The following is a 26,532-nucleotide window of genomic DNA, read 5'->3' as shown; positions in this document are numbered from 1 at the left end:
ATATCCAATGTATACATACACCAATAAGTATTGTTTGGCACTGTTTAATATTGTGAGATATGTAAGATCAACATTATTCCTCAAGCATTTTGTTCAAAGCACATAAATTCCACTGTTACAATATAATAGATATGGCAAATGTAAAACAATAGACTTGTTATGAAGCAATAGATTTTATGCAATTTCATTTTTTTTTAAATTGTAAATTGATACTTGTATAGCGCACTACTCACCCGCAAGGGTCTCAAGGCGCTTGTACGAATACCGCTGTGGAACCCATCCTGGCTTTCCCTGTGAGGCGTCCACTCCTGGGCACCCCCAAGGTGGAGGCTAGGCATCCTTAGCGTTGTGGGGGCCGTTGTGGAGATTAAGCAAGCTATTGCCCAGAGTTGCAGAGTGGGACTCCATGATTGGAATAGGCACCGAGGCGAGAATTATCAGGTCCGTGGAATTTTGAGCCCAGGACCCGCCGAGGTCCCGGGCTAGACCTCTGCATCAGGGTCTGCCGCTCTAATCATTTATATATGCTAACAAACGGGAGAGCAAGGGATCGTGTTCACTGAGAGTGAACGGAGAGTACTCCTGTTCCCCTGTGGAAGGGCTAGATAAACAAAGAGAGCAGTACCATCAATGGAAGGTCAAAAGTGAGATTCCTAATGTGGTAGACTGACAAAAGGAAGGAATGTATCCTTTTGTTAAAAACCCCTCACTCACCAGCCTAGTGGTGACATGCTTCATCGGGGTCCACCCTAGTGGCCTAGCGTCACCAGGGTGTGCTACAACACCTGAATTACAAAGGAGCAGGTTGTGAATGTAAGTGCAGAAAAAAAGTGTGTTAAAAATTGTCCTGGTTTAACTTGATGGGAAGATAAATTTAATTGACAAGTAACTGGACAATGTTAAAAAAAGTGGGGCGAGATACTGTGAGGGTATATTAAGGCCAAGAGTATCTCTTATATGTGTGTTGGTCTACATGTTTCAACCGTGATTGGGATATACCAGGTTTTCATCAGGACCGATTAAACAGGGAACTGGACGGTCTGTGACCCCTAAAAGGCACACCCTATCCTCGTTCTCTGTGACCCAAAATAGCAAAATTTGCTAAATGGTGTGAAACAGACTCTAGCCACAATGGGTGAGTCCAAAATAATAAAAAAGACCTGTGGGAAGAAAGAAGAAAACAGACATCAGTCAGACGTGAACTGTGTTACATGCCTGTTACGTAGTGCAGTGTCGGGTCTTTGGTATCTTCAGGCTTACTACCACACTCATTAGAAAAAATAATGTGAATTTCAAAGTGAAGTTATCACAATGTGACATGACCCGTTTTGGGCTGGTTGTCAAGGTGTAGCACGCATACATATCAAGAGGTGCGTGCTAAGCGGCAGTGTGATTGTTGCCGTTCGTTATATTTATTCAGGCTTACGTCCTGGTCATATCATTTAGGTGTTGTGGTATCACAATCTCGCCATTCATTTATGGTGGTCGCGAATCAGGATTAAAAGTGCGTGATTTATCTGTAGCAATACACTCAACACACTCGGACTTACTTGACATATAACATACACATATACAAACACATATAGGTTGTAAGTGCTAGGCTTACTACTTTTCTGGAGTCTTATATCGTCGGAGGGCGGGAGGGGGTATCCCCACTACTCAACCGATTTCTGTAAAAACATGGGTAGAGTTGTTAACGGGCGAGTATTTTTCATGGCACCGCCGCGTTGTGCGGTAAATGAAAGTGGATTGTTTTCAGTCTCTGTTCCTGTGAAGGGAAGCATTTCTACTTACAGTTGGGGGCGCTAGAGGGCGCACTAGCTAATGGCCGCACCTCAGTGAGGCTCTGGCTGCCTGGCCAGAAAGATCCTTAAAATATCCTGTTATCCTGCGGGCGGATGCCCAGGACTCGCTACACTGGTGAACCTACCCGAGCTGCAGCTCCGGTCCGACTCTGGGGGAAATCCGACCTCAGATGCCTGAGTTACGCGGATGTGTGCACTGGCCGGTGAGCGCCGCTACGGAGAACTGCTAAGGTGCCCGGACATCGGACCACGTGAGGCCGCGGCTCTCCACGAGGCGGCTGGGCCTCGGAGCTGAAGGGCCTGCATCGCTGGCGGAGGGCACCGCTGGAGGCCGTAGAGTGGTGGCGGAGGTGAGTCTTGCCCCCTGTGGAGCCACTGCAGTGCGCGGGGGTGCTGCGCGTTGCCCCCGGTGGACCGCTGAAATACCGTGAGAGCATCGCGGCGCCGGCCTGGATCTGCCGGAGGGGCGGACGTCTCCCCGGCCTTGCACCTTGCAACCCCGCAACGGCCCCAGTATCCTGCTGCACCCTGGGAGTGAGGGCCTGCGAGGCACCTATGGATCTCCGGAGGGCATAGGAGTTGCCCGGACGAAGTACCCTGTCTCCCGCAATTGGCGCGCTGACCTCCCCCCACGCTTGGCGGCCTACCACCATTTCCCGCCGACTATTCCTGTGCCCTGGACAGCGGCGCTTGGCGCGGTGCCTATCTGCCTCGCACACTACTGCATCACCAGAGCGGGGGCTCTGGGGGTGAGAGCTCACCTGGGATTCTTCGGGCCTTAGGGAGGAGATACTGCCTCGGACGTGTTTGCCACACGGGGGGCCTTCAGGGCGCGCTGATTTGGCTAGGAGCAGTGGCCACAGGCATCAGCACCACTCGCAGACCCCAGTGGGGGATCACAGTCGGGGAGCAATGGGCAAAAACGACAACAAACAGCCCAAGCTCTCTTTCGAGCCTGCTGCTGCCAAGAAGCCGTTGCGCAGCGCGACGGGGTCCAGTGGGGCCCCGGGACCATCGGGCACTGAGCCCCCCTCTACCCCCTTAGCCCCGGAGCTGAAGCTGATAATGGAGGAGATGCGACAGGGCTTCGCCACGATAGTTGACAAGGTTGACCGCCTATCGTCCAGGATGGATGGGGTTGCGCAGAAACTAGAGGTCCACGAGGAACGCTTGGGGGAGGCGGAGAGGCGCATCTCTACCTCAGAGGACACGGCCGCTGCCCACGATACGCGCCTAACTAGAATGGACAATATCCTGAGAGTGATAGCGGCGAAGAACGAGGAGTTGGAGGCGAGGAGCAGGCGCAACAACATTCGCGTCACGGGGGTTCCGGAATCCACCAACACCGGGCGCATGGAGGACTATGTGGAGCGAATCCTCATCACGGCAGTGGGTAAGGAGGCCTTCTCCAGCCAATTTATTGTTGAGCGGGCGCATCGCTCCCTGGGCCCGATCCCCAAGCCGGGGGCGCAGCCGCGACCCATCATCGCCCGGTTGCTTAATTACCGGGACCGCGATACGGCACTTCGCGCAGCACGCACAAGTCGTAACCTATCCTGTGACGGTGTGCAGTTCTCCCTTTACCCGGACTTTACACCCATGGTGCAGGACCAGCGGAGAAAATTCTTAGATGTGAAGAAGAAGCTGAGGGAGCTGCAAGTGGACTACGCGCTTCTTTACCCGGCGCGGCTCAGGGTGACCCACCAGGGCAAACAACTTTTTTTTACAAATCCCCAGCAGGCCGAGGACTATGTTCGGAAGCTACGCACTACCAGAAGGGACAGGCGACATGAAGGTGAGGATGAGGCAGACGTGAACCCTGCCGAGCACGAGGAGTCTTAGTTGTGGCCTTGTGAACATTCGATCGCTGACTCCAAGGGATGGAACAGAGACTGGCCTAGGATCTGCGATGCCTTCCGCCGTCGATTTCCCCTGGTCCTGCCTGTAGGAACATAGGTGGTAGACTTGCCATATTGTGGATTACCTATTAGCGACAATTGCTTTTGTATATGTTTGCCCCTCTGCTGGATCTGATCTAAGACGGGGCACTGCCCTCGTGTACATTTGCTTATTGTCTCCATACGATGGCACGGCGGTTGGCCTTGGATTGCTGTTGCCTGCTCCCGTCGGGGAGCACCGGCCCTGCCTGCAGAGCCATTGATGACTATCTTTAGGCATTGTGAACTACTGTTGGGCGCTGTCTGCATTTAATTCCTTTGTCCCTGGGCTGGAGTTGATCTTGAACGGGGTAGCCCGTTGGCGGGACAGGACCTAGACTGAGCAGTGTTTACGTCTTGGACAGCCCTCCTGATCTCTTTTTGGTCCCTTCTTTGGTATGGAGGGTGGCGAGGTGGGGCGCTTACTGGGCGCTTGGGTTTTAGCCTACAGGGATAATACATGCCAGGCACCACCCCATCTTCTCTGTCGTCTCCGGATGGCGCATGCGGGTCGAGGGGAGAGTGGTGGGGTGTTCGGGTGCATTCCTCTAGTGTCACTAGGAGGGGATTCCCCACATGGTTTTTCTACTGTTCTTGATTGTTGGGCTCGGGGTGGGGGGGGGGGGGATTTTGTACTGGCAAGTTTGGGTTGCTTCAGTGGGTGGAGGGGGGAGCGGGAGAGCAGGGGTTGGGAGAGTGTGCATGGAGGGAGGGGAGGGGCTCGGTTGGTGAGTTGCGTCTTGCCGAAAGTGGCGATGTTGTTGCGGTTGGCGCTCATGGCATGTGTGCAGGTACTGGAGTTTGGATGTATGACAGCATGACAGGTCGTATGGTGAGAATGGTTTGGACGGCGGTCAGATTGGCACTTGGTACATTTCACCTGAAGGCTGGTGCGTTGACAGGAGGCTTATTTCAGGGATACGGAGACGAACATGGGTGATGATGCTTTGACTACTGTCTCAATAATGTCCTGGAATGTCCGCGGCCTTAATAACCCCCGAAAATGTAGAAATGTGATTGCATATTTAGATAGGCACCGTGTGCAGGTGGCGATGCTCCAAGAAACCCACCTTAGCCCAAATAGTGTCCCCAGGTTTGCGAGCAGATGGGCGAGTGTGAGAGAGTTTTCTTCCTATTCCACGTACTCCAGAGGGACTGTTATTTTAATCAATAAGTAACTTCCGTTTCAAAAACTGGGGGTGAAGGTGGATAGGGATGGGAGATACGTCATCCTTTGGGGGAGGTTGGGCACTGATGTAATAATGTTTGTGAACTGTTACGCGCCTAATGTGGATACTCCTTGTTTCTTTTTATCGCTGTGGGGTCATGTGTTGGAAATTGAAGCCATGCACATCGTATGGGGGGGAGACTTCAATTTGGCGTTATTTCCTGGGGCGGATAGATCGGATGGTGGTATACAATACAATACGAAGGCCAGGGACTCACTCCAGGGCATAATAACAGAGGCTGGCCTAGTGGATTGCTGGAGACACGCCCACCCAGCTGCTAGGGAAGGTACCCATTTCACGGCTCACACACGCTCATGGGCGCGGATCGACTACTGCTTTATCTCACGTGGCCTCGCTGGTGGGGTTGTTCGGGTGACCCATTTGCCGCGCACCTACTCGGACCATTGTCCTGTGCTATCAGTCTTGGAGATGCCGGGATATGCCAGGGTGAGGCCGCCATGGCGACTCTTTCCTTCGGCCCTGCTGGACCCTGTCTTTCGGCACGAACTGGGCGAGGAGATTGAAGCCTTCTTCCCCAGGAACAAGGGATCGGTAGACAAGGTCGAAACGATCTGGGAGGCCTTTAAGGTGACAGTGAGGGGGATCACGATCTCTAAAAGCTGCGGCATTCTGAGGGACATAGTGCGCACTTTAACTAAACTTGAGGCGGAACTTAAGGCGCTGGAGGCGGAGATGGTTGGAAATCCCTGCCCTGACTTGTCCGGGAAATTCAGGACTAAGTTATCGGCTTACGAGGAGGAGGCTGCCAGGGAGGTGAAATTCCGGGGCAAGTACTGGACGGCTAGACGCTATTGCGAGGGGTATCGCCCGGGAAAGGTGCTCGCAGCGCTCACGAGGCGCCAGCGATTCGCTACCCATATACTGGAAATTTCTGATGGGGAGGGCGGGACACATCAGGATACCAATGGAATTCAAACTGCCTTCCTACAACACTATAAGCGGCTGTACTCCACGCAGCAGGAGGGTGAGGTGGAGTTCGGTAACTTCCTGGACGACATCGCACTCTGCTGGCTAAGCGATAGTGACAGGGCGTTTCTGGGATGCCCGTTCGAACTGGACGAGATCAGGGAGGCAATCATGTCTCTTAGCAATGGCAAGGCGGCGGGGCTGGACGGGCTACCGGCCGAGTTTTATAAGTGCTATATCGACATCATGGCGCCGGTATTGAAGGAAGTCTTTGAAGACTCGCTCGAGGTCGGGATACTGCCGGGCTCCATGAGGGAAGTAGCGATCACATCGCTCTTGAAGCCGGGGAAAGATCCAAAGGACACTGATGCCTACCGGCCCCTATCGCTGCTAAATTGCGACGCGAAGATCCTCGCGAAAGTGTTAGCGACTAAGCTGTCCCTCCTTATGAATACACTGGTGCTGCCGGATCAATCTGGCTTTGTCCCTGGGAGGGCTACTTCCCATAATCTACGAACGCTGTTCTCCCTACTACCCACCATTTCGCCCGTCCTGCCGATCGCTGCTGTGTTTCTGGATGCCACCAAGGCGTTCGATTCGGTGGAGTGGGGTTACCTACTGGCTATTCTGGGCCGGATGGGGTTCCCCCGACTGTTCATAGCCTGGATAAAATTACTCTACACCTCACCAGTTGCTAGGATCGTTATCAATGGGACGCTTTCGGCCCAGATGCCGATCACGAGAGGGACTAGGCAGGGCTGCCCTTTGTCACCCCTGCTTTTTGCCCTTGCAATTGAACCGTTGGCTTGTCGAATCCGTCAGCTACACAAAGATAGTGCCTTCAACTGTCATCAGCGTCAGATCAGTATTTCTCTCTATGCGGATGACGTCACTCTGTATGTGCGTCACCCGCAAGATCACCTTAACCCACTCCTGAGGGAATTCGTGGCGTTCGGCGGCATATCCGGGGTGCACATCAACTGGAAGAAGTCACAATTCTTCCCCCTCACGGCATCAGTTGCCCGCTTTCAGTTGGATTACCCCCTGGAGTGGTGCAGCTCTGACTTAAGATACTTGGGCATAGAAATATCGCTCAATAAGGACGATGTTATCCGGTCAAATTATGGGGTGGCTATCTCGCAATTGGCTGATAATGTAAATCGCTGGCGGGCCCTGCCGCTCTCGATGGCAGGCAGAGCCTCCCTGATCAAGATGGTAGTCCTCCCACGGTTCTTATACCTGTTCCAAAACATCCCATACTACCCGGGGGCCTATTTATTCAAAAGGCTTCGATCTGAACTGCTCCGCCTTTTCTGGGGTGGTAAGCAACCACGCCTTAGTTGGAGGGTCTTGACACAACCATATGACAGTGGCGGTTTGATGTTCCTAACATGGAACTGTACTACCTTAGTGCTCAGGCTCAGCATTCTTATCACTGGGTCCATCCCGCTCCCTTCATGCCGCAGATAGCGGCCGAGGACTGGATCGTGCACCCGCTCCCGCTTAGGGGCATGCTGATGGGACAGGTGGGGGATGTTGAAACGCCCGCCACCACAGTTACCTGTACTATCGATGCTTGGCGCAGAGTGACTAAACTTCTGACTGCTCCCATGCTTTACTCCCCGGCAATGCCCCTAGCATACCACCCGAAGCTTTCGCTCCTAACGGAAAATGGATTTCGGTCCATGTGCGCTCGCGTACACCTTAACACATGGGGTGACCTATTCCATGAGGGGCTGTTCCGTACCAAAGAACAGATATTCCAATCTACGCCCCCGACGCCCATGGAGGTGTTTTACTACATTAGACTCCGGCAAGGTATGCGAGACATCCTCCCTAAATTCCCGGAGGAACCAGGGACGGTATTGCCATTGCATGTAATGCTCGTGTCGGATGGCAAGCACTTGGTGTCTAAGATGTATACCGCTATGCGTACACAGCATCCGATGGTCCTGCCGAGAGCTCGGGCTAACTGGGATTCTGAACTACATACTGCTCTTACAGACGAGCAGTGGAATTATTGCTGCTCAGTCACGGCTAGAGTATCCTCCAGCTGTCGGTTGAAAATCATTCACTATAAGTTTGTGCACCGATACTATTATACCCCGGTCAGGAAACTGCGGTTTCACCTCTCGGAGGACGCTAGATGTGCTAGATGTCGGGAGGATGGCGCAGACTTCCTCCATCTGGCCTGGGAGTGTGGAGCCATACAATTGTACTGGACGCAGGTGCATGCAGCGCTCCAGGTAATGATTGCCGGCCCTCTACCCATGGAGCCATTAGTGATGCTGCTGGGATATACCAAACACGTGCCCAGGTCAGATCGCAAATTTGTCGACATTGCGCTACTACTTGCAAAGCGGAGGATAGCTTGTAGATGGGGGAGAGGGAGGGCGCCGAAATTTAAGGAGTGGCTGGACGACCTCACATACTGCCAAGACCAACACGGCGTTTATGCGGAACTATTGCCCGCCCGGTGTGCGCCCAGTGATTTTTGGTCCCCCCTACAGGTGTACTGGTTAGCTCAGGCGACACATAGCGACTCCTCTGGAGATGACGAACCGAATCCGAGCCCGTGAGCGTGCAGAGGCTTTACATTGCATCCAACGTTTCACGTTTTCTAGGGAGGGAGGTACTTACATTGCCTGGCATGGGGACGGGGGGACACGACTGTCGGAAACACGACGACAAACAAACGGCTGTCAGGGAAGAAAATTATATGTGTTAAGGGCACTGGGAATTACTGGAAGGCGCGAGACACTGATTAGGGGAGGAACCTTTCTTACTCTGCCACCACTTGGGTTGGGGATGGTGGTCGTACACACTGGGGGTATGCTTACACGGCGACACAGGTGACATCTGGGGAGAGAGACTGTTCCATACTATATTGCACCCCGATTGTCCCTACACATGTCATTAGCTCGAATCCTCAGAGCCGACGTATACACTTAGGGCACATCTGATACACTGCTACACAGGACGACACGGCTAGCTGACTGGAAGGTGCGGAGACAGACTGGGTTCGGTGTGTTCTGGTGATACCGCCCATACCTGCCTCCCATCACATCTGGATATATGGGGGGGATGTTTTCCTTTTCAGCACGCCCCCTACATGTGGTGGGGGGGGAGGATCCTGGGGTACTAAACTCTCCGCTACTGTGCATGGGAACATATATTTGTATTCTTGTATCCTTTGTGGAATTGATGCCTTTCTAATGAATGTACCACGATTCTTGCTTTACTGGATTGCAGATGCTGTCATTGTCATGAGTATGTACTGAACGCAACTAATAAAAAGGTTTAAAAAAAAAAAAAAAAAAAGCATTTCTACTTACAGTTCCTTCGTTGTGGAAATGCCGTTTACCTATGCTTGTCCTCCACTGCCCTGCTACGAAGCCGTCCTGTCTCGTGTGGGACTAAGTAACGGCTACGCTTCCGGGTTGGGCGGGGACGGCCGTTGGTCACGTGGTTGTTGCTGCAGCAACTCGTGAGCGTCTCTACTCTATGGAGGCCGTTAGTTGTCAATCATTGAGCCACACTTCTCCAAAGCACATGAGCTGCATTAGTACAGTGTCGCACAGAAAGAAGATGTACAAAAATGGTATTCCTGTGGAACGATGAATCGGCAGCCAACACGTGTTTTGATACTTGGTAACTTTTTCGAGGCTTTTAGAATGAGTCAGATTTATATGTTCAAGTATCGCAGAGTCTGGGGTCCCCTATATAAGAGACCTTGTCTTATTATGTTGCTAAGTGCAAGTAATCCATGGTAAGAGTAGGCACAGCGTAACATCGAATGGTGGAAAATTCCTTAATCCAATATCCAAGATGGGAAAGGCTGCATCAAGTGAATAAAGATGTTGGAAAGTTAAGATGGTTCAGTTGTAAGGGTATAATAGCCCTTACTAGACAGACGGCTTGTTCCCAGAATAGGTACTTTTCAAGATTTCTTCCTTAAATTTGTTCCTATTTAGTACTCTTCTCTCTTTGTCTAACTCCCTAGCTCCTAGCTCCTGTCCCCTCTCCCTTGAATCTCTCACCTTGCCAGCTAGTCTGCCTAGCCCCCTGTCCTTTGTACCCTTTGACTAAGCACTCCTTCTCCCCTTGTTGGGGAAAGAGCCAATATTTATACTCTGGCGTCTCAGCTTACCCGCTGAGGGAGTCCACTGCGCCTAGGGAGCCACTCACAGCTGAGGTATGGTATGGCACCCCTTGGCAAAGCACTCCCTCTCCCCTTTTTGGGGAAATATCCAGTATGTAGACCTTGGAGTCTCAGAGGCCCCTCTGAGAGAGTCCACTGCGTAAAGGGAGCCTCCCGCAACAGAGATAGAGAAGTTATACCACTTCCTCTGGGATCACAGCTTACTGGACTTTGGACGTTGCTTTGACTGGTCTACCGGTTTGTGTCCCCGTCGCCCTTCCCCTCCTCTTTCCATGCGATGTCCTTCACCCTCCCCTCCTTCATTACCTGTCTACTTCCCCAGCTCCTTCCCCTGAATCTTTCCCCTTGCCTGCTTTTCCCCCCTACGTATTTGTGCTTATTGTATTATCTTGACCTTACAAGTAACTATGTAGCCATGCTATAATAACTGTGTAACCTTTGAAACAATGTAACCTGTAACTATGATCTGATGCTCATGTAAAGCGCTCTGATACCTAACCTTTAAAATAAAATAAATAAATAAAATAAATATGTAAGACTAAGTTAAAAAATCCTTATGCGTATTCTCAAATATATCACATATAAATTGCATCCAGGACGGCTATCCGGAATGAGGAGACTGCTAATACTAAGCGAGCTTATCATAGCTCTTTTCAGCTTTGCTAATGTATGGTCCTATTTCTGGTACTGGTAACATTGAAATTACCCACATATATTACTAGTCAATTTATATGCGATATATTTGAGAATACGCATAAGGATTTTGTAACTTAGTCTTGTTTATGGAAGAAATCTTGAAAAGCACCTGTTCTTGGAACAAGCGGTCCGTCTAGTAAGAGCTATTATACCCTTCTACTGAACCATCTTAACTTTCCAGCATCTTTATTCGCTTGATGCAGCCTTTCCCATCTCGGATATTGGATTAAGGAAGTTTCCACCATTCGATTTTACTCTGTGCTGTCTTACCACGATGACTTGCACTTAGCAACATAATAGGACGAGGACACTTATATAGGGGACCCCAGAGTCTGCGATACTGGAACATATTAATTGCACTCCTTCTATAAGCCTTGAAAAGGTTACCAAGTAACGAAACACGTGTCGGCTGCCGATCCATCGCTTCACAGGAATACCATTTTTGTACATCTTCCATCTGTGCGACACTGTTCTAATGTAACTCATGTGCTTTGAATGAAATTGCATAAAATCTATTGCTTCATAACAAGCCTATTGTATTACATTTGTCATAGCTATCATATTGTAACATTGGTATTTATGTGCTTTGAACAACATGTTTGAGGAATAATGTTGATCTTACATATCTCACAATATTAAACAGTGCCAAAGAATACTTATTGGTGTATGTATACATTGGATATCTAAAGATTTAAAATTCTGTATGAATAAATCTGAAAGAGACACGTTAGTGATAGATTCCTTACCTTAGAATATCCCCAGGCGTCAGACTGGATCCGGAAAATTTTGCGTAGCAGTACCCTTGCGCGTCGGTAGGCGTGGTCTGCGGCTCCGCGTCCGTCGTCGGCGTCGTGGGCGCCGTGATGACGTCGTCGGAGTATATAGACGCCGCCTCCGCGTGCTGACGTCAGTTATTCTTTTTTCCGCGCCAGCCAGCGCAGATCTGGAAAAAGCAGTTCCCTGGTCATTTTTTGACTAACTTTTTGGATCTTTTTGATCTCTTTCGAAGTCTTCCCGACTCCGACGGTGCTGTTAGGGATGCCCGGATTCAAGCACTGCGGCGGTTACGAACGACTCATGTCAGTTACGGATCCGCACCGACTGTGCCTGATGTGTTTGGGCGTCGACCATGACGACGAGGCCTGCTCCGACTGTCGGGCCCTCTCGAGGAAGGCCAGGCAGGAGCGGTCCCGCAGGCGACTCGAGATCCGCCAGTCGGCCCCGCGCCGTGTGAGGTCCCGGTCCCGGTCCCACGGGAGGTCGAGGGACAGGTCGCGGGGGCGGAGCCGTCACAGTTCCGGGAGTCGGCGCCACTCCTCCGGGTCCAAGTCGTCAGGTAAGAAGCATAAGAAGTCGAAGAGACATCATCGCTCTTCCGACTCCCCCCGACGCTTGCGCGATGCGGCCGGGGGTTCGGGTGACACCGCCCACGCGGCTCCTCAGGAGTCGCGGGCGCCGCGTTCGGCTCCATACCCCCAGGTCCCTGGGCTGAACGCGACGCCGGAGGAGATAGAGTGCTTCCTCATGGCCATGAGGTCCCTTTCTTCTCCGACGGGTTCCGCGGCGCCTTCGGGCCCAGCGAACCCATCTGGGAGCTCTAGTGGGTCGGGTATAACCCCGACGCCGTCGGGTGCTTCGGCCTCGACGCCGCCGGCGTCTTCGACGCCGGTGCCACAGGGCTCTGCGATCCCGCCGCCGCCGCTGCCCTCGGGACCGGCGCCGCAGGGTTCGGCGGCCCCGGCGTTGTCGGTGCCTTCGGGTCCGACGCCGCAGGGTGCCGTTCGGCCCTCGTCGGGCGATGGAGCGTCCCCGGTGGACCTTACGACCCCCCCGGGGTCGGTCCGTGTGGTGTCCCCGCCGGCGTCGGTCCCGGCCGACGCCGTCCCCAATACCTCCTCTCTATGGGTCCCAACGTCGGGACAGCGCCGTTCGGCGCCGATCCCGACGCCGTTCGGGGATTTCTATCCCTACGAACCATCCTCATTCACTAACGACCCTGAGTCTCAGGAGATGAGGCAAGAGGAGGACTGGGAGGGGTCTGAGGACCCTCTGACAAGGGAATGTCAGTCTAGCATGGACTGGACAGGAGACCTTGGGGAGGCCAGTGGCCTGGACACCTCTCCAGACACTGGATTCGTCTCTCCTCCTTCCGTGGCTTCGGAGGAGGGCGCTACATATAGTGTGGTGTTGATGAGGGCTGCTAAGGCCTTGGGCCTTGAGCTCCCCGTCGCGGCCGTGAGGACTAATCTCCTCACAGAGGTCCTTAAGCCGCAGTCATGCTCCATGGAGCCAATGCTGCCGTTTAATGAGGCCTTGTCGGACGTTCTGTTGGGCACTTGGTCCAGGCCCGCTACAGGTTCGCCTGTAGATAGGAACGTGGCCAGACGCCACCGCCCGGCTCCGGGCGACCCATGTTTCCTGTCCACCCACCCCCCCCCCCGAGAGTCTGGTTATCCAGGCCTACAACTCCCAGACCGCCTTCCCGTCAGCACCCCCTGATCAGGAATCCAAGAGGTACGAGGCCTTTGGCAAAAAGGTCTTCTCGTCCCTTAGCTGTGGACTGCGGTCTTCCAACACCGCATGCCTCTTGGGCCGTTACACCCATTCAATATGGGAAACGGTGGCGGAATTGCTGCCAGAGTGCCCGTTGGAGGTACGGGCCAAACTCGGCCAAGCCCTGGTGGAGGGCCGGGACGCAGCGAAATATTCGATCAGGTGCGGACTGGACACCACTGACTCGCTGGGCAGAGCGATGGCTACGACGGTGGCGATTCGACGCCACGCCTGGCTTAGGTCCGCCAACTTCTCGGCTGATGTCCAGAATACACTCATGGACATGCCGTTCGATGGCCGTCGCCTCTTTGGCGACAAGGCAGACCACGCGCTCGAGCGCTTTAAGGACTCCAGGGCTACGGCCAAGTCCTTGGGCCTCTCGGCCCCGCGCCAGCAAGTGGCTGCTTTTCGCTCCTTTCGTGGCCACGGAAGGGGCGTCCCCACGCGTGCCGCCAGCCACTCCTCGCAAACTGTCGTCCAGCGCGGCGGCGGCCGTGGAAACCGCCGTGGAGGCGGTCGGGGAGGCAAGCGGAGCCAGTCCACACCTGCCCCCGCAGCATCCGCCTCTAAACCCTCCTAGTCCGTGCTTTTCGGCCCATGTGACGCCAGTGGGAGGCAGGGTTCGCCATCACCACTCTCACTGGCGCACAGTCACTTCGGACAGGTGGGTGCTGCAGATCGTCCGAAGGGGCTACTCCCTCCCCTTCGAGACGACCCCTCAAGCCATGCCACCGCAACACCACCGCGTATCGGGGGATCATTTGCGGCTCCTGCAGGAGGACGTTTCGGCCCTCTTGGCCAAGGGGGCCATCGAGCGCGTTCCTGGGCCAGAAGTAGGACGTGGTTGCTACTCCCACTACTTCCTGGTACCCAAGAAGGGCAAAGGGGGCCTACGCCCTATCTTGGATCTGAGGAACGTCAACGGCTTCCTCCGGAAGGAGAAGTTCAAAATGCTGACACTGGCTCAGGTCTTGGCTGCCCTAGACCCAGGAGACTGGATGGTAGCGTTGGACTTGCAGGATGCGTATTTCCACATCCCCGTCCTGCCGGCCCACCGGCGTTACCTGCGGTTCACGGTAGGCCACGAGCATTTTCAGTTTACCGTGCTCCCCTTCGGCCTTACCAGCGCCCCACGGGTGTTCACGAAGGTGATGGCGGTGGTCGCAGCTCACCTGCGCAGGTTAGGGGTTTCAGTCTTCCCCTACCTAGACGACTGGTTGTTGAAGGCGGGCTCGCCCCAGGCAGTCGTCACCCACCTCCAGACTACGGCGGATCTCCTGCACAGGCTGGGGTTTTCCATCAATGTGCCGAAGTCGCACCTGTGCCTCTCTCAGAAGCTCCTTTTCATCGGAGCGGTTCTCGACTCGGCGCAGTTTCGGGTTTTCCCGCCCGAACAGCGAGTCCGGGATATTCAGGCCCTGATCCCGGTCTTCGGGCCGTTATCCCGGGTTTCGGTCAGGTAGACGCTGCGGCTTCTGGGGCTGATGGCCTCCTGCATCCTTCTGGTGCATCACGCACGGTGGCGGATGCGGGCTCTGCAGTGGGACCTGAAGTTTCAGTGGGCCCAGCACCGGGGCAACCTTTCCGACCATGTCCTGATCTCGGAGGGCACTGCGAGACAGCTGCAGTGGTGGCTCACGGACCGCGATTGGGTCAACGGCAGATCCCTCTCCCTTCCCCAACCGGAGCACGTAGTTGTGACGGACGCGTCCCTCCAGGGCTGGGGTGGCCACTTGGGAGAGGCGGAGATCAGAGGACTCTGGTCTCCGGCGGAATCCTGGCTCCATATCAATCTGTTGGAGCTGCGGGCGATTCGTCAGGCACTGAAAGCATTCCTCCCGTCTGTCCGAGGGAGTGCAGTGCAGGTGTTCACGGACAACACCACCGCCATATGGTACTGCAACAAACAGGGCGGTGTGGGGTCGTGGACCCTCTGCCAGGAGGCTCTGCGCCTCTGGCAGTGGCTGGAACATCAGGGCGTGACTCTGGTGGTTCAACACCTGGCAGGTTCTCTGAACGCCAGGGCGGACAAACTCAGCCGTCGGTGCTCGATGGATCACGAATGGCGTCTGAACTCGGACGAGGCGCAAGGCCTCTTTCTGCGTTGGGGAGAGCCTTGGTTAGATCTATTCGCCACCGAAGAGAACGCGCAATGTCATCAGTTCTGCGCGTTGGAATTTCCAAGGCAGCACTCGCTCGGAGACTCTTTTCGTCGCGAGTGGAGCTGCGGTCTGTTGTACGCCTTTCCGCCTATACCTCTTCTGCCCAGAATGCTGAAGAAGATCAAGCGCGACCGGGCACAAGTCATCCTTGTGGCTCCGGACTGGGCACGAAGGTACTGGTATCCCGAGCTACTCAGTATGTCAGTCGATCCCTCGGTTCGTCTGCCTCTTCAGGAGGACCTTCTGTCGCAGCAGCAGGGGACGGTCCTCCACCCGAACCTGTCCAGTCTCCACCTCCATGCATGGAGATTGAGCGGCGGCAGTTGAGGCCATTTGACTTGCCTCCTGAAGTTTGCAACATCATTCTGGCAGCCAGGCGTCCCTCCACAAAAACGGTATACGCCTGCAGGTGGAACAGATTTGTGGCATGGTGCACAGCAAAGGCTGTGGATCCTCTCAATGCCCCTCTCTCTGAGGTTCTTCTCTTCCTTCTTTCTCTTGCCCAGCAGGGCTCTGCTCTGGGCACTATCAAGGGCTATCTTTCGGCTCTTTCAGCCTTTCTGAGGCTGCCTGACCAGCCTTCTTTGTTCAAGTCCCCAATAGTTAACAGATTTCTGAAAGGCATCACTCATACCTTTCCTCCGGTTCCTTTCGTGATGCCTCAGTGGGACTTGAATCTGGTTCTCACATTTCTGATGTGCGCTCCCTTTGAGCCACTTCATAACTGTCCACTTCGCCTTCTTTCTTTGAAGACTGCATTCCTGGTAGCCATCACCTCTGCCAGGAGAGTGAGTGAGCTCCAGGCTCTTTCTTGTAAGCCTCCTTTCCTTTCAGTCCATCCGGACAAGGTTGTTTTGAGGACTAGGCCCTCCTTCTTGCCTAAGGTGATCACGGCCTTCCACATTGGGCAGTCCATCACATTGCCCACCTTCTTTCCGCCTCCGCACCCCTCGAGAGAGGAGGAGAGGCTCCACCGTCTGGACCCAAAACGTGCGCTCTCATTCTATCTGGATCGCACACGCCAGTTCCGGGTGGATGATCAACTCTTTGTTGGGTACGCGGGCGCTAAGAAAGGGAAAGCGGTGCACAAGAGGGCCATTTCTCGATGGATTATCATGTGCATCCAGGCGTGTTACTCCTTGGCTAAGAAGGAACCACCTGTTGGGCTGCGGGCTCATTCCACTCGAGCCACGGCCACTACAACTGCCTTGGGCCGCGGTGTGCCCTTGCAGGACATTTGCCAGGCTGCTACGTGGGCTTCGTTGCACACGTTTGCGAGGCACTACTGCCTGGACAGTCAAGTCCGGAGGGATGGCTACTTCGGCCGTTCCGTTCTCCAGGACTTTCTGGTGTAAATATTGGTTCGCAGACCCACCACCACGGGGATGGTATTGCTGGGGTATCTATTCTAAGGTAAGGAATCTATCACTAACGTGTCTCTTTCAGATGCACAAGTTACTACTTGTATAACGATATATCTGTAAGAGACATTAGTTAGTGATAGATTCCTTACCGACCCACCCATCCTCCCCGTTCTGCGAACCGATATCTAGGGTTAAGGTCATCCCCTTTCAGGGCCCTAGTTTCTTGGCACCAGTGTCGGTTTTTGTCATGGCTCTGCGCTTCTGGCGCGGAAAAGCTGTGGCTAAGAACTGACGTCAGCACGCGGAGGCGGCGTCTATATACTCCGACGACGTCATCACAGCGCCCACGACGCCGACGACGGACGCGGAGCCGCAGACGACGCCTACCGACGCGCAAGGGTACTGCTACGCAAAATTTTCCGGATCCAGTCTGACGCCTGGGGATATTCTAAGGTAAGGAATCTATCACTAACTAATGTCTCTTACAGATATATCGTTACACAAGTAGTAACTTGTGCATTAATGAACTAGTTAGAGTGCCCGGGTTATATCTATATATAGCTTAGTAGAGTATTAAGGGAGATGTAAGGATGACATCCAAAACGCATTCTATATTTTTGTGTGTTTATCAGCTGATTTAACCGGACACAAAATTGTGCGTGCTGATCTCCATTCCATAGGACCGTAGAGACTGTTAGGAGAAACATTTTCAGTTCACATGACGGTCAACAAGACTCTTTGCCTTGAAAAAGCCCTTGGCCTATTGGCCCCACGTGTGAAACATGTGTTGGCTGTTCTCTTTTTGTCTTGGCTCACTGGATCTGTTTCAAATTAACACAAAAACCGTAGAATGTGTTTTGATAACATTGGTAGTAACTGAGCTTATAAAGCGCCTGGTTACACTAGCCAGCGTGTCCCCGCACTGTACCGCTGAGGAACCCATCCTGGCCTGTTCCTGTGAGGCGCCTCTCCTGGGCACCCCAAGGTGAAGCCAGGCATCCTTAGCGTTAGGGCCGGTGTGGAGATTAAGCAAGCTATTGCCCAGAGTTGCAGAGTGGGACCCATGATTAGAGTAGGCACCGTGGCGAGAATTATCGGGTCCGCGGACATTGAGCCAAAAACCCTGCCGCGATGGGAATTGAACCCTGGTCCCGGGTCAGATCTCTGCATCAGGGTCTGCCGCTCTAACCAGTGAGCCACACTTCTCCACTCTACAGGAAACGTTAATTGAAAATTTCTTTGGGCACTGCATTCTCCCTCTGTACCTCTATTTTTCAGTTATATCTGTGCCATAGAATATGGATACTACAAGTTTCACTTTTATGAGATGTGTAATTGTTGCGAGTCATATTAATTTGTGAAAAATGTTTCTATCCCTTAAGTAGCTCTACATGCTTGTGTTGTCCAAAGATTGACTTTGCCTTAATGTATTTCATGATTTTCTTTGAATGCCTGCAGGTCACTGTGTAACACGGTCCACGTTTACTACTTGGTGTGCTCCAACTGCAAAGAGGCCTGCAGCTATGTCCTCTTCAGCAGCAAGATCACGTTTTTAATGGATCTGCTGATACATCAGCTAACGGTAAGCAGTGTTCAATAAATGCACTAGTTAAGTGAAGTGATACTTCCTTCCTCGACAGTACTTTTTAAGGATCATCGACTGATGGCTCACCACCACGTAGATTCTGCATAATACTTGTGTGGCAGTGCCAATTCATGAATTCTTTGTTTGAAATATGTGTGCTGCGCCAACATGCCTCTTGTTAAGAATTCTGAACTCTTTGAGACACTCTCAGCTTGTAAAGCTATGAAACGAGAACCCCAAGCAATACAGCATCAAGTTTGAGCGATATCCATAAACCTATGGGCTTATGGCCTGCCTCTAGTACTCTCGGTACTTATTTCGGAAAGCCTAAAAAAGTATTTGTAAAAATGATGGCAGAAAAGACCAGAGACACATCTATTCTGAGAATTTCTATTGCAACAGCCAAAGGTCTGCACTCTCCCTACTTTGCGAATTGTATGCTTTATATATTTCTGTTGTTAAACTGCTCACCACTTTCAAGTATCCCAAATTCCTACGCTTAAGCTTTAGCCTCCTTTTCTGAGTCAAAGTGCGGCCAGTTTCGAGGAGAGTACTGCTCTCTACGCCATGTTCATTCCTCCTGTCAAGCCACTGGCTGTCACATTGGAGAGATGCCCTGTAAAATTGGAGGGTAGCTAGCCCTCTGTTTTGCAAACAGGCTTACCCAGGCGTTTCACTCAAGGGTTCTTCCTGTCTATTATTAAGGGGATGCAGATCTACTCGTTCTACGTTTGTTGCTAAATGAAGACATACTGTAGTGTAGTTCCTATTTTCCCTATTGGCCCTGCGCATTGGAATTACATAAACAGCAGTTTAGACGTAGAACTGAGGTCTTCTAGGTCTCTACTGACTATGTTAGACTTAATTTAGGTTTGCACCAGCTGGCTCAGAGGTCACTGGAAACTTTCTTGACTGAATAGGAAGTGATCATCTTCCCTGGCTCAGACAAGAAGGGATTCAGCTTCCGACAACTGCATAAACATGACAACTTTGCTCCCTCAGAATAAGAGTCAATCTCTAGAGTCGTGTGAAACAATAGACAGCTATTTCACTCAGTCAGTTGTGCATAGTTAATTTCACCAGGGTGCAGAGAATAGGGAGACGGGCGTTTTCAATAAAAGGTATTATTTATTGAGCAGTCTTTCTTCTCATGCAAGAGAAATGAATTGCCACAATTGCAATACTTATTGTGAAGTAAAGTATGTACAGTAAAAGGAGTATTATGAAATAATACTGTAAAAGCATTGATATGGTTTCTTAGCCATAAGACACTTTAAAATGGAAAAAACATATATACATATATACATAGGCTAACGTGCTCAACTGGTGCTTCTAAAATACGCCTACCCCGGTGTACCTGACCTAAGCCTAATACGTGGGAAGGACTAAGTAAGTAGCAGTTTAAGTTAAGCTGGTTTGTTGCCAAGGATCTGTTCAAGAATTCTCTCTAAGGGTTTAGTCAGCACTGTACCTTGGGAATAGAATATAGAAGGTCTGGTATCTCCCTCTCAGGACCCGATATCCCAGTCACCCGCAAGGGTAGGCTGGAAACGCCGGAGCTGGATTTTCTCGGTAGGAGAAAAGACAGCGTCTTTCTCACCGCGTCTAAGAGGAGGGGCAACGTCCATGGGCTTCTCGCTTCTGCTGGGCTCTCGGAAAGTAGATTAGCTGCTCTGCTCCAGAATCACCACCGCGTGTTTGCTTAAGGCAACGTTGGTATATTTATACCTGAAAGGTGCTGAGTTTGACGTAAGGTTTGGACATAAGACGTCAATAAAGATGTCACTAAGAACTGGCCGTTCTTACAGTGCTCGCAGGAGTTCTATTACAAATCAAAACAAAGAAAGCGGGGCTTTCCCAGGTTGCTGGAGGTTTGGTGTGTCAAAAGAAATCTGTGTGCTCTCTAGGAATCTAAGGAAGTAGCTGCTGCCGTGTCTTGGACTGCAGGGGCGATTTACTGAAATATGGCTCTGATTATTATGCCATTATAGGGATATTATTGATTATAGCCGTATAGGGGCATAAAGTCACAATATTGAATCGGGTTCCTAGATAAAACACATCAATACGTGACAGTTTCCTTAGCACCACCCTTTCTTTACCCGTCTTCACCTATATCCTTTGACGTATTGAGCCAAAAAAGACCATTGTTTTTTCTCTTTGGATTTGCACATTTTGTGTCTAAAAAGGCACTGCTTAAAGCTCTCTGACAGTTAATAACATGGTTCTTTGTCTCTGCTTAATGCTTTAGCGCCATACAATAACATATGTTCCTCCTTTGTTTCTAGGAATATTGAAAGAGCACTACATTCTGTGGTTGTGGCCATGTAGTAAAGCACCTTAGCTTGGCTTTAGTATTTGCTTTGTTACTTACCATGTTTCCACATCTGAATTATTGCCAGTCTCAAGAGATCCTGAAATAGCTTGTGGATGTTTACATTATTTGGTAGTTGTGTACTGAATGGTGTTAAGAAAATGTGCATGCACAAAGAGATTAAATAACTACTGAATTTGTCCAATGTCATAGATTATTTTAAAGAAAATAATGGGTATAAGTATTATAACCAAAATTACAGAAAGCGGCATATAGGGAGCTAAATCATTCCATAGTAACCTAGGAGCATTTTGAACCATGCTTTAAGGTAGGAAGCTCAAAACCCGTGGCAGAACTGATTTTGTTTTAGCTGGAAAGCCTCAAGGGACAATGGAAGTGAGTAAGATATCGTCTATTCACATAGTTCAGCTAGAGTGCACTTCACTTATCCAGTATCGGGGTATCTTTAATAGATTCACATGCCTGAATTGTTGTTGTCATAGTGGGAGGCCCACGGTACATTAATAACAAAGTAGTAAGTAGTACATAGTTCCTTTCCATAGGTTATATTGGTAGCAACCATATACACTATAGCCTATTAGTCTCCTTTCACAAAAAGGACCAAACTGAAAATTCAGCCAATCAGCACCCAGCACCCTCTAGAACCTTCCCAAGAGAGGCTGAGTCCCTCAGATTTTCACAGCACTTCGTTGTGTAAGGGAGTCTCCCTGTGCTCTGCTCAATTTTCTACAAATTTCTAAGATTAGTCTATTTTAGATTTCTTTAAGAAGAATGTCAGATAAGAAAGGATTATTTAGAGCCTGTAAATCCTGTGGGAAGAAGATTGTGCATGTGGACGATGCACACAAAGATTGTATTTATTTTCTCTATGCCAGCTATGAGACAAAGCAATGCAAGATTTGCCGCACCTTCTCAACTAAGAACTTGAGGGATAGAGAAGGAAGGCTTCTACTTTGGCTAAAAAAAAAGAAGTCTGCTGCTTCTGATGTTGAGAGCGACACGTCTTCTATGTCACACAAGAGGCCCAGGTCACCGGAGAGTCAGCCAGAAGAGAGGAAGAAACAATCTAAAGCCTCACATGTATCTAAGGAATCTCTTTAAGTGGAGAAGCAGCCTAAAGTCCCCTCAGAGATTGGATCCCCTCAGACTCCAGGAACGTCTAAGGAAAGGCCAGAGTCTTCTAGCCACTCTAAAGGTGAAACTGGCCACAAGTATTCATCAGGCTCAGTTTCACCAATGACGCCTGTTTCCACTTCAACGACGACTACTATGACTCTCTCGTCGACGGCGTTTACCACATCGACGGCGAGTTCTAGAGGCTCCATACCATCGACGCTACCTTTGTCCTCGACTACTGCACTGTCGACGAGAGTCAAGACCACATCGTCGACGTGCCTGTCAGTGAAGCTGTCGACGAGGAAGACATCGACGATGACACCATCATCGATGTTCAGACCGCTTCCGTCAACCCCATCGTCGACAGCGAAGAAACCGTCGATGACGACACCACTGTCAACGAAGACAATGCTGCCATTGATGACGACACTGTCGTCGACTGAAGATGTTCCAATGACAATCCTATCGGCTATGACAGTACCGACGACTATTATTGGTTTCCCATCGACGGCCCTCCAACGACGAGAGTTTCTCCATCGTGATGAAAAATCCAGTTTATTAAGCAGGTCCATCAACACCGTTTCAGCAATCTGCGCAACCTCAGTTCAGGACACCAAAAATTTCTCCGCTGCCTCCCAGCCGCCTTTTGGACGTGGAGGATTCTGATGATGATGAAGGCCAGTTTCGAGTCGTACATAGTCCTTCTGATCAAAACGTTAAATATCAGGAGGAGGACGATGAATATGAAGATAAGGATCAGTATTCCCGGCATTATCCTGCCCCTCCTGTTCAGTACCAACAATATTTTGAACAGCCCAGGCAGCAGCCTGCTCAATTTCCTCCGGCGTTAATTCTGGACCTTCAGAATATGTTGTCGGACTATAAAGGAAGGTTTCCTCCTCAAGAGGATGTTGTTGGACCTCCTCCACCTCCGCAGGAAGTTCCCCAAACACCGCTGTCTCCACCTCCGGTCACTCCTGGAATGGCACCATATCCCTTGACTCCTCTTCCTCCCAGAGAAGATCCTACTACGTCTGAAGAGGAACAGGAAGGTGAGCTACCAGCCGCTTTGCCACCAGCGGATGAGTGGGATGACTACATAGCGCCAATTTCATCCCCACCGCCTCATCATCCTTCAGACTCGCCTCCTGAGGATATCTGAGGATTCCATAATATTATGGACAGAGCCGCTAACCGATTTACTCTGCCAACAGTTGTCCATCAATTGGATTGTTTCCTTTATGATTTTAACGATCAGGCAAGGAAGACTGTAAGGTCAATACCCATCATTGACCATATCTGTCAAGAAGGGATTAAAGTCATTCTGTGGTTCCTGTGCTGCCCCGGTTGGATAAGAAATATAGAGCACCGGAGGGCTCTCCAGCATTGTCTTATGAGTCACCCTCAACCTGACTCTGCAATCTCTCAGGCAGCTCAGAGACGCTTAAAAAATCCATCTACACCTATCCTTTCTTCACCAGACAAGGAAGGTTGACGCCTCGGTTCGATTGGGAAAAGGGTCTCTTCAATGGCGGCGGTCTCAGGGCAGCAAACGCTTTGGCCATTCTAGCCCATTATGACAGGCAAATATGGTCCGACATTAGTTCAATGAAGGAGGTCATCCCGGACGATAACAAGGAAGAGTTTATTAAACTACTCACTGAAGGAGCGAGAGCAGCATCTGAAATCATAGACATTGCTAAGGACATTGCCACGGACATTGCCACGGACATTGCCACAACTGGTTTCAGGCAGTTAGCTGGAGCTGCCGTTTTAAGATGTCAGGGGTGATTAAAGGCAACTAATTTCCTCCCGGAAGTCCAAACCAAGACATTGGATATGGCCTATGATGGTGACAGCCTGTTTGGTAGCCATATTGATGAGGCCCTTACTGCTATTAAGAAAGATACTGACACGGCTAAGGCTCTTGGAACCCTGCAGTCCTGCAAAGTGCCCTTTCGAGGAGCCCAAGGTAGGGGCTTCTCCAATTATAGAGGGAATTACCAGCGTTCCCAGTCCTATCAGACCTATCAGCCACAATACTGTCAGGGATATCAACAGCAGACCTACCGGCAAGCGAATGCAGCTGGTTTCTCCAGACAAAGCTTCAAACGGAAGGCGGGGTCCCAAGGCTGTGACACTGACTGAAAACAGTGATTTCAATGGGGTACCAGCTGCTTTTTCTTCCTCCTCAGAATGGTGTGACGTTTTCCAACCATATTGATCAGTGGCGAAACATCACTTCAGACAAGTGGGTCCTGGATCTCATCTCTAATGGCCACACATTGGAATTCATCCAAAAGCCTCCCAATACTCATCCCAGGGGATCGCACCCCCCTGACTTTCATTTACTCAAGAAAGAAGCACATGTCATGCTTCAGAAAGGGGCAATAGAGAAGGTCACTTTTTCCCAAAGGAGGAAAGGTTTCTACTCCTGCTTTTTTCCCATTTGCAAAAAGTCAGGAGAGTGGAGGGCTATCCTAGACCTCAGAAAATTGAACAAATATCTAAAGAGTCAAACATTCAGGGTGGTTACTCTTTCAGTCATCCTAGGGCGCCTCAACAAGGGCGATTACATGACCTAATTGGATCTCGAGGATGCATATTTCCACGTACCTATTCATCCAAGGCACAAGTTGTTCCTGAGGTTCACAGTGGCTGGTACCCGCTATCAATTCCGAGTCCTTCCATTTGGCCTCAAATCGGCCCCACGGACGTTCACAAAATTCCTAGCTCCAGTGACAGCAGCGTTGAGAAACAAAGGTCATCAGGTATTCCCTTACCTCGATGACTGGCTACTAAAGGGACCATCTTCTCGCCTAGTGGAGACAGCAACAAACGATTGCCTCACTCTTTTCCACAAACTGGGTCTTTCAGTCTATTTTCAAAAATCTTCAATTTTCCCAAATCGGATAAGGACATTTCTGGGAGCAAAACTGGACACCATCCAAAACAGAGCTTTCCTTTCTGTGGAAAGGCAACAATGGTTAAGAGCATTAGAACTCTCACTGAAACACACTTTTTTCTGTACAGTTTGAGTGTTCAAATCTCTACTGGGAATGCTCTCTTCCGCAATAGATGCTGTGCCGCTAACTCGATTACACATGAGACCTTTTCAAGAGGAATTGCAGCGTCAATGGATTCAGACCTCAGGTTCCTTCGACGATGTAATCAGTCACTTCTCAGATGAAGGAGGCCCTCATGTGGTGGTCTCAGACTTCTCATCTGTCCCAAGGCCAGTCTTTTCTCCCAGTCATCCCATATTACGTGGTCACAACAGATGCTTCTATGGAAGGATGGAGAGGACACTTGCAGGACCTAAAGGTGCAAGGGAAATGGTCCTTGGCTCAGCGGCAGATGCATAGAAACAGACTGGATCTGAAAGCCATTTTCTTAGCTCTTCGGGCTTTCCTTCCTCGAATACATGGGTTGTCAGTGTTGATCCAGACGGACACCACAAGCATGTTTTATATCAACAAGCAAGGAGGTACAAAATCCCTGACCCTGTCTCAGGATACGCAACAGTTGTGGAACTGGTTGACACTCCATCACATCTCCCTCGTAGCAGAACATGTCCCGGGTCTTCGGAACACCTTGGTGGATACCTTGAGCAGAACGAGCGACAGCTGTCACGAATGGGAGCTGGAGCAAGCACAGCTTGACGAGATATTTGCAATCTGGGGGAAACCAGCGCTAGACCTTTTTGCGACACAGCTAAACTCAAAATGTCGGTTCTTCGCAAGCAGGTTCCCTCTCCCAAAATGTCAGGGGAATGCTCTTTTGATGCGATGGTCAGGGATCTATGCATACGCTTTTCCCCTATTCCGTTGATACCCAGGGTCCTCACGAAGAAGAAATGGGAGCGTTGCTGCATTCTCCTGATGTGGCCCAGACAGCACTGGTACACGGAACTCCTCGTTCTCTCGGAATCACAGCCCATCCGTCTGTTGCGGACACCAACGCTGTTGATAAAGAACAGGGGCCAAGTGTGTCACCCGGAGCCAGCTTCTCTGTAACTGCATGTGTGGCTCCTGCATTCTTTGAATTTAGAGATTTGAAAATTTCACAAGACTGCAAAGACATTATTGGCAAATCTCGAGCTGAAAGCACCAATAAGACTTACAAGCTTAAATGGAAATGCTTTTGCGTATGGTGCACACGCAAGGAGATTGATCCTTTTCTTTCTGCTCCAGATGAGATCCTACCTTATTTGCTTTCCCTAGCAAAGTCTGGTCTTGCACACTCGTCAGTCCAATTTCACCTGGCCGCCATATCAAGATACAGGCGATCGCCTTATACTCCACCGTTATGGTCATCAAGAGTCATTAAGCAATTTATGAAGGGTCTATTTCGAGCTTTTCCATCATCAAAGCTCCACCTCCGGAAGGGCAGCTTTATTTGGTGTTGTCTCAGTTGCTAAAACCACCATTTGAGCCCATTCACAAGGCAGAATTAAAGTACGTGACATGGAAGGTCGCATTTCTCCTAGCACTTACTTCAACAAGAAGGGTTGGTGAAATACGAAAAAGTTTCCCTCAGGTATAGACGCCGCACAAGTGGAGTTTAAAACCTTTAATCGAGGACTTCAGGGTGTCAATCCTCAACTTCCCAGTCTTACGTCAGAGCCCAACGCGTTTCGAACATCCTTTGTCCTTAGTCAC

The 26,532-nt window shown here is 50.8% G+C and overlaps 1 protein-coding gene across 2 annotated transcripts in view; it reads left to right on the top strand.

Moving 5' to 3' along the window:
• SCAPER (S-phase cyclin A associated protein in the ER) overlaps nucleotides 1-26,532 on the top strand; it is a 3,157,511-nt gene that overhangs the window by 2,330,041 nt on the left and 800,938 nt on the right. For both annotated transcript variants that reach the window (XM_086959426.1, XM_086959427.1), the window contains exon 25: nucleotides 18,294-18,417. In XM_086959426.1, coding sequence (XP_086815552.1) covers nucleotides 18,294-18,417 — 124 coding nt within the window. The remainder of the gene's footprint in view (nucleotides 1-18,293; nucleotides 18,418-26,532) is intronic.

Source organism: Lissotriton vulgaris, chromosome 2_2, assembly GCF_964263255.1.
Source record: "Lissotriton vulgaris chromosome 2_2, aLisVul1.2, whole genome shotgun sequence".
Classification (NCBI taxonomy): Eukaryota; Metazoa; Chordata; class Amphibia; order Caudata; family Salamandridae; genus Lissotriton; species Lissotriton vulgaris.
This window is presented reverse-complemented; position numbering and strand designations above follow the sequence as displayed.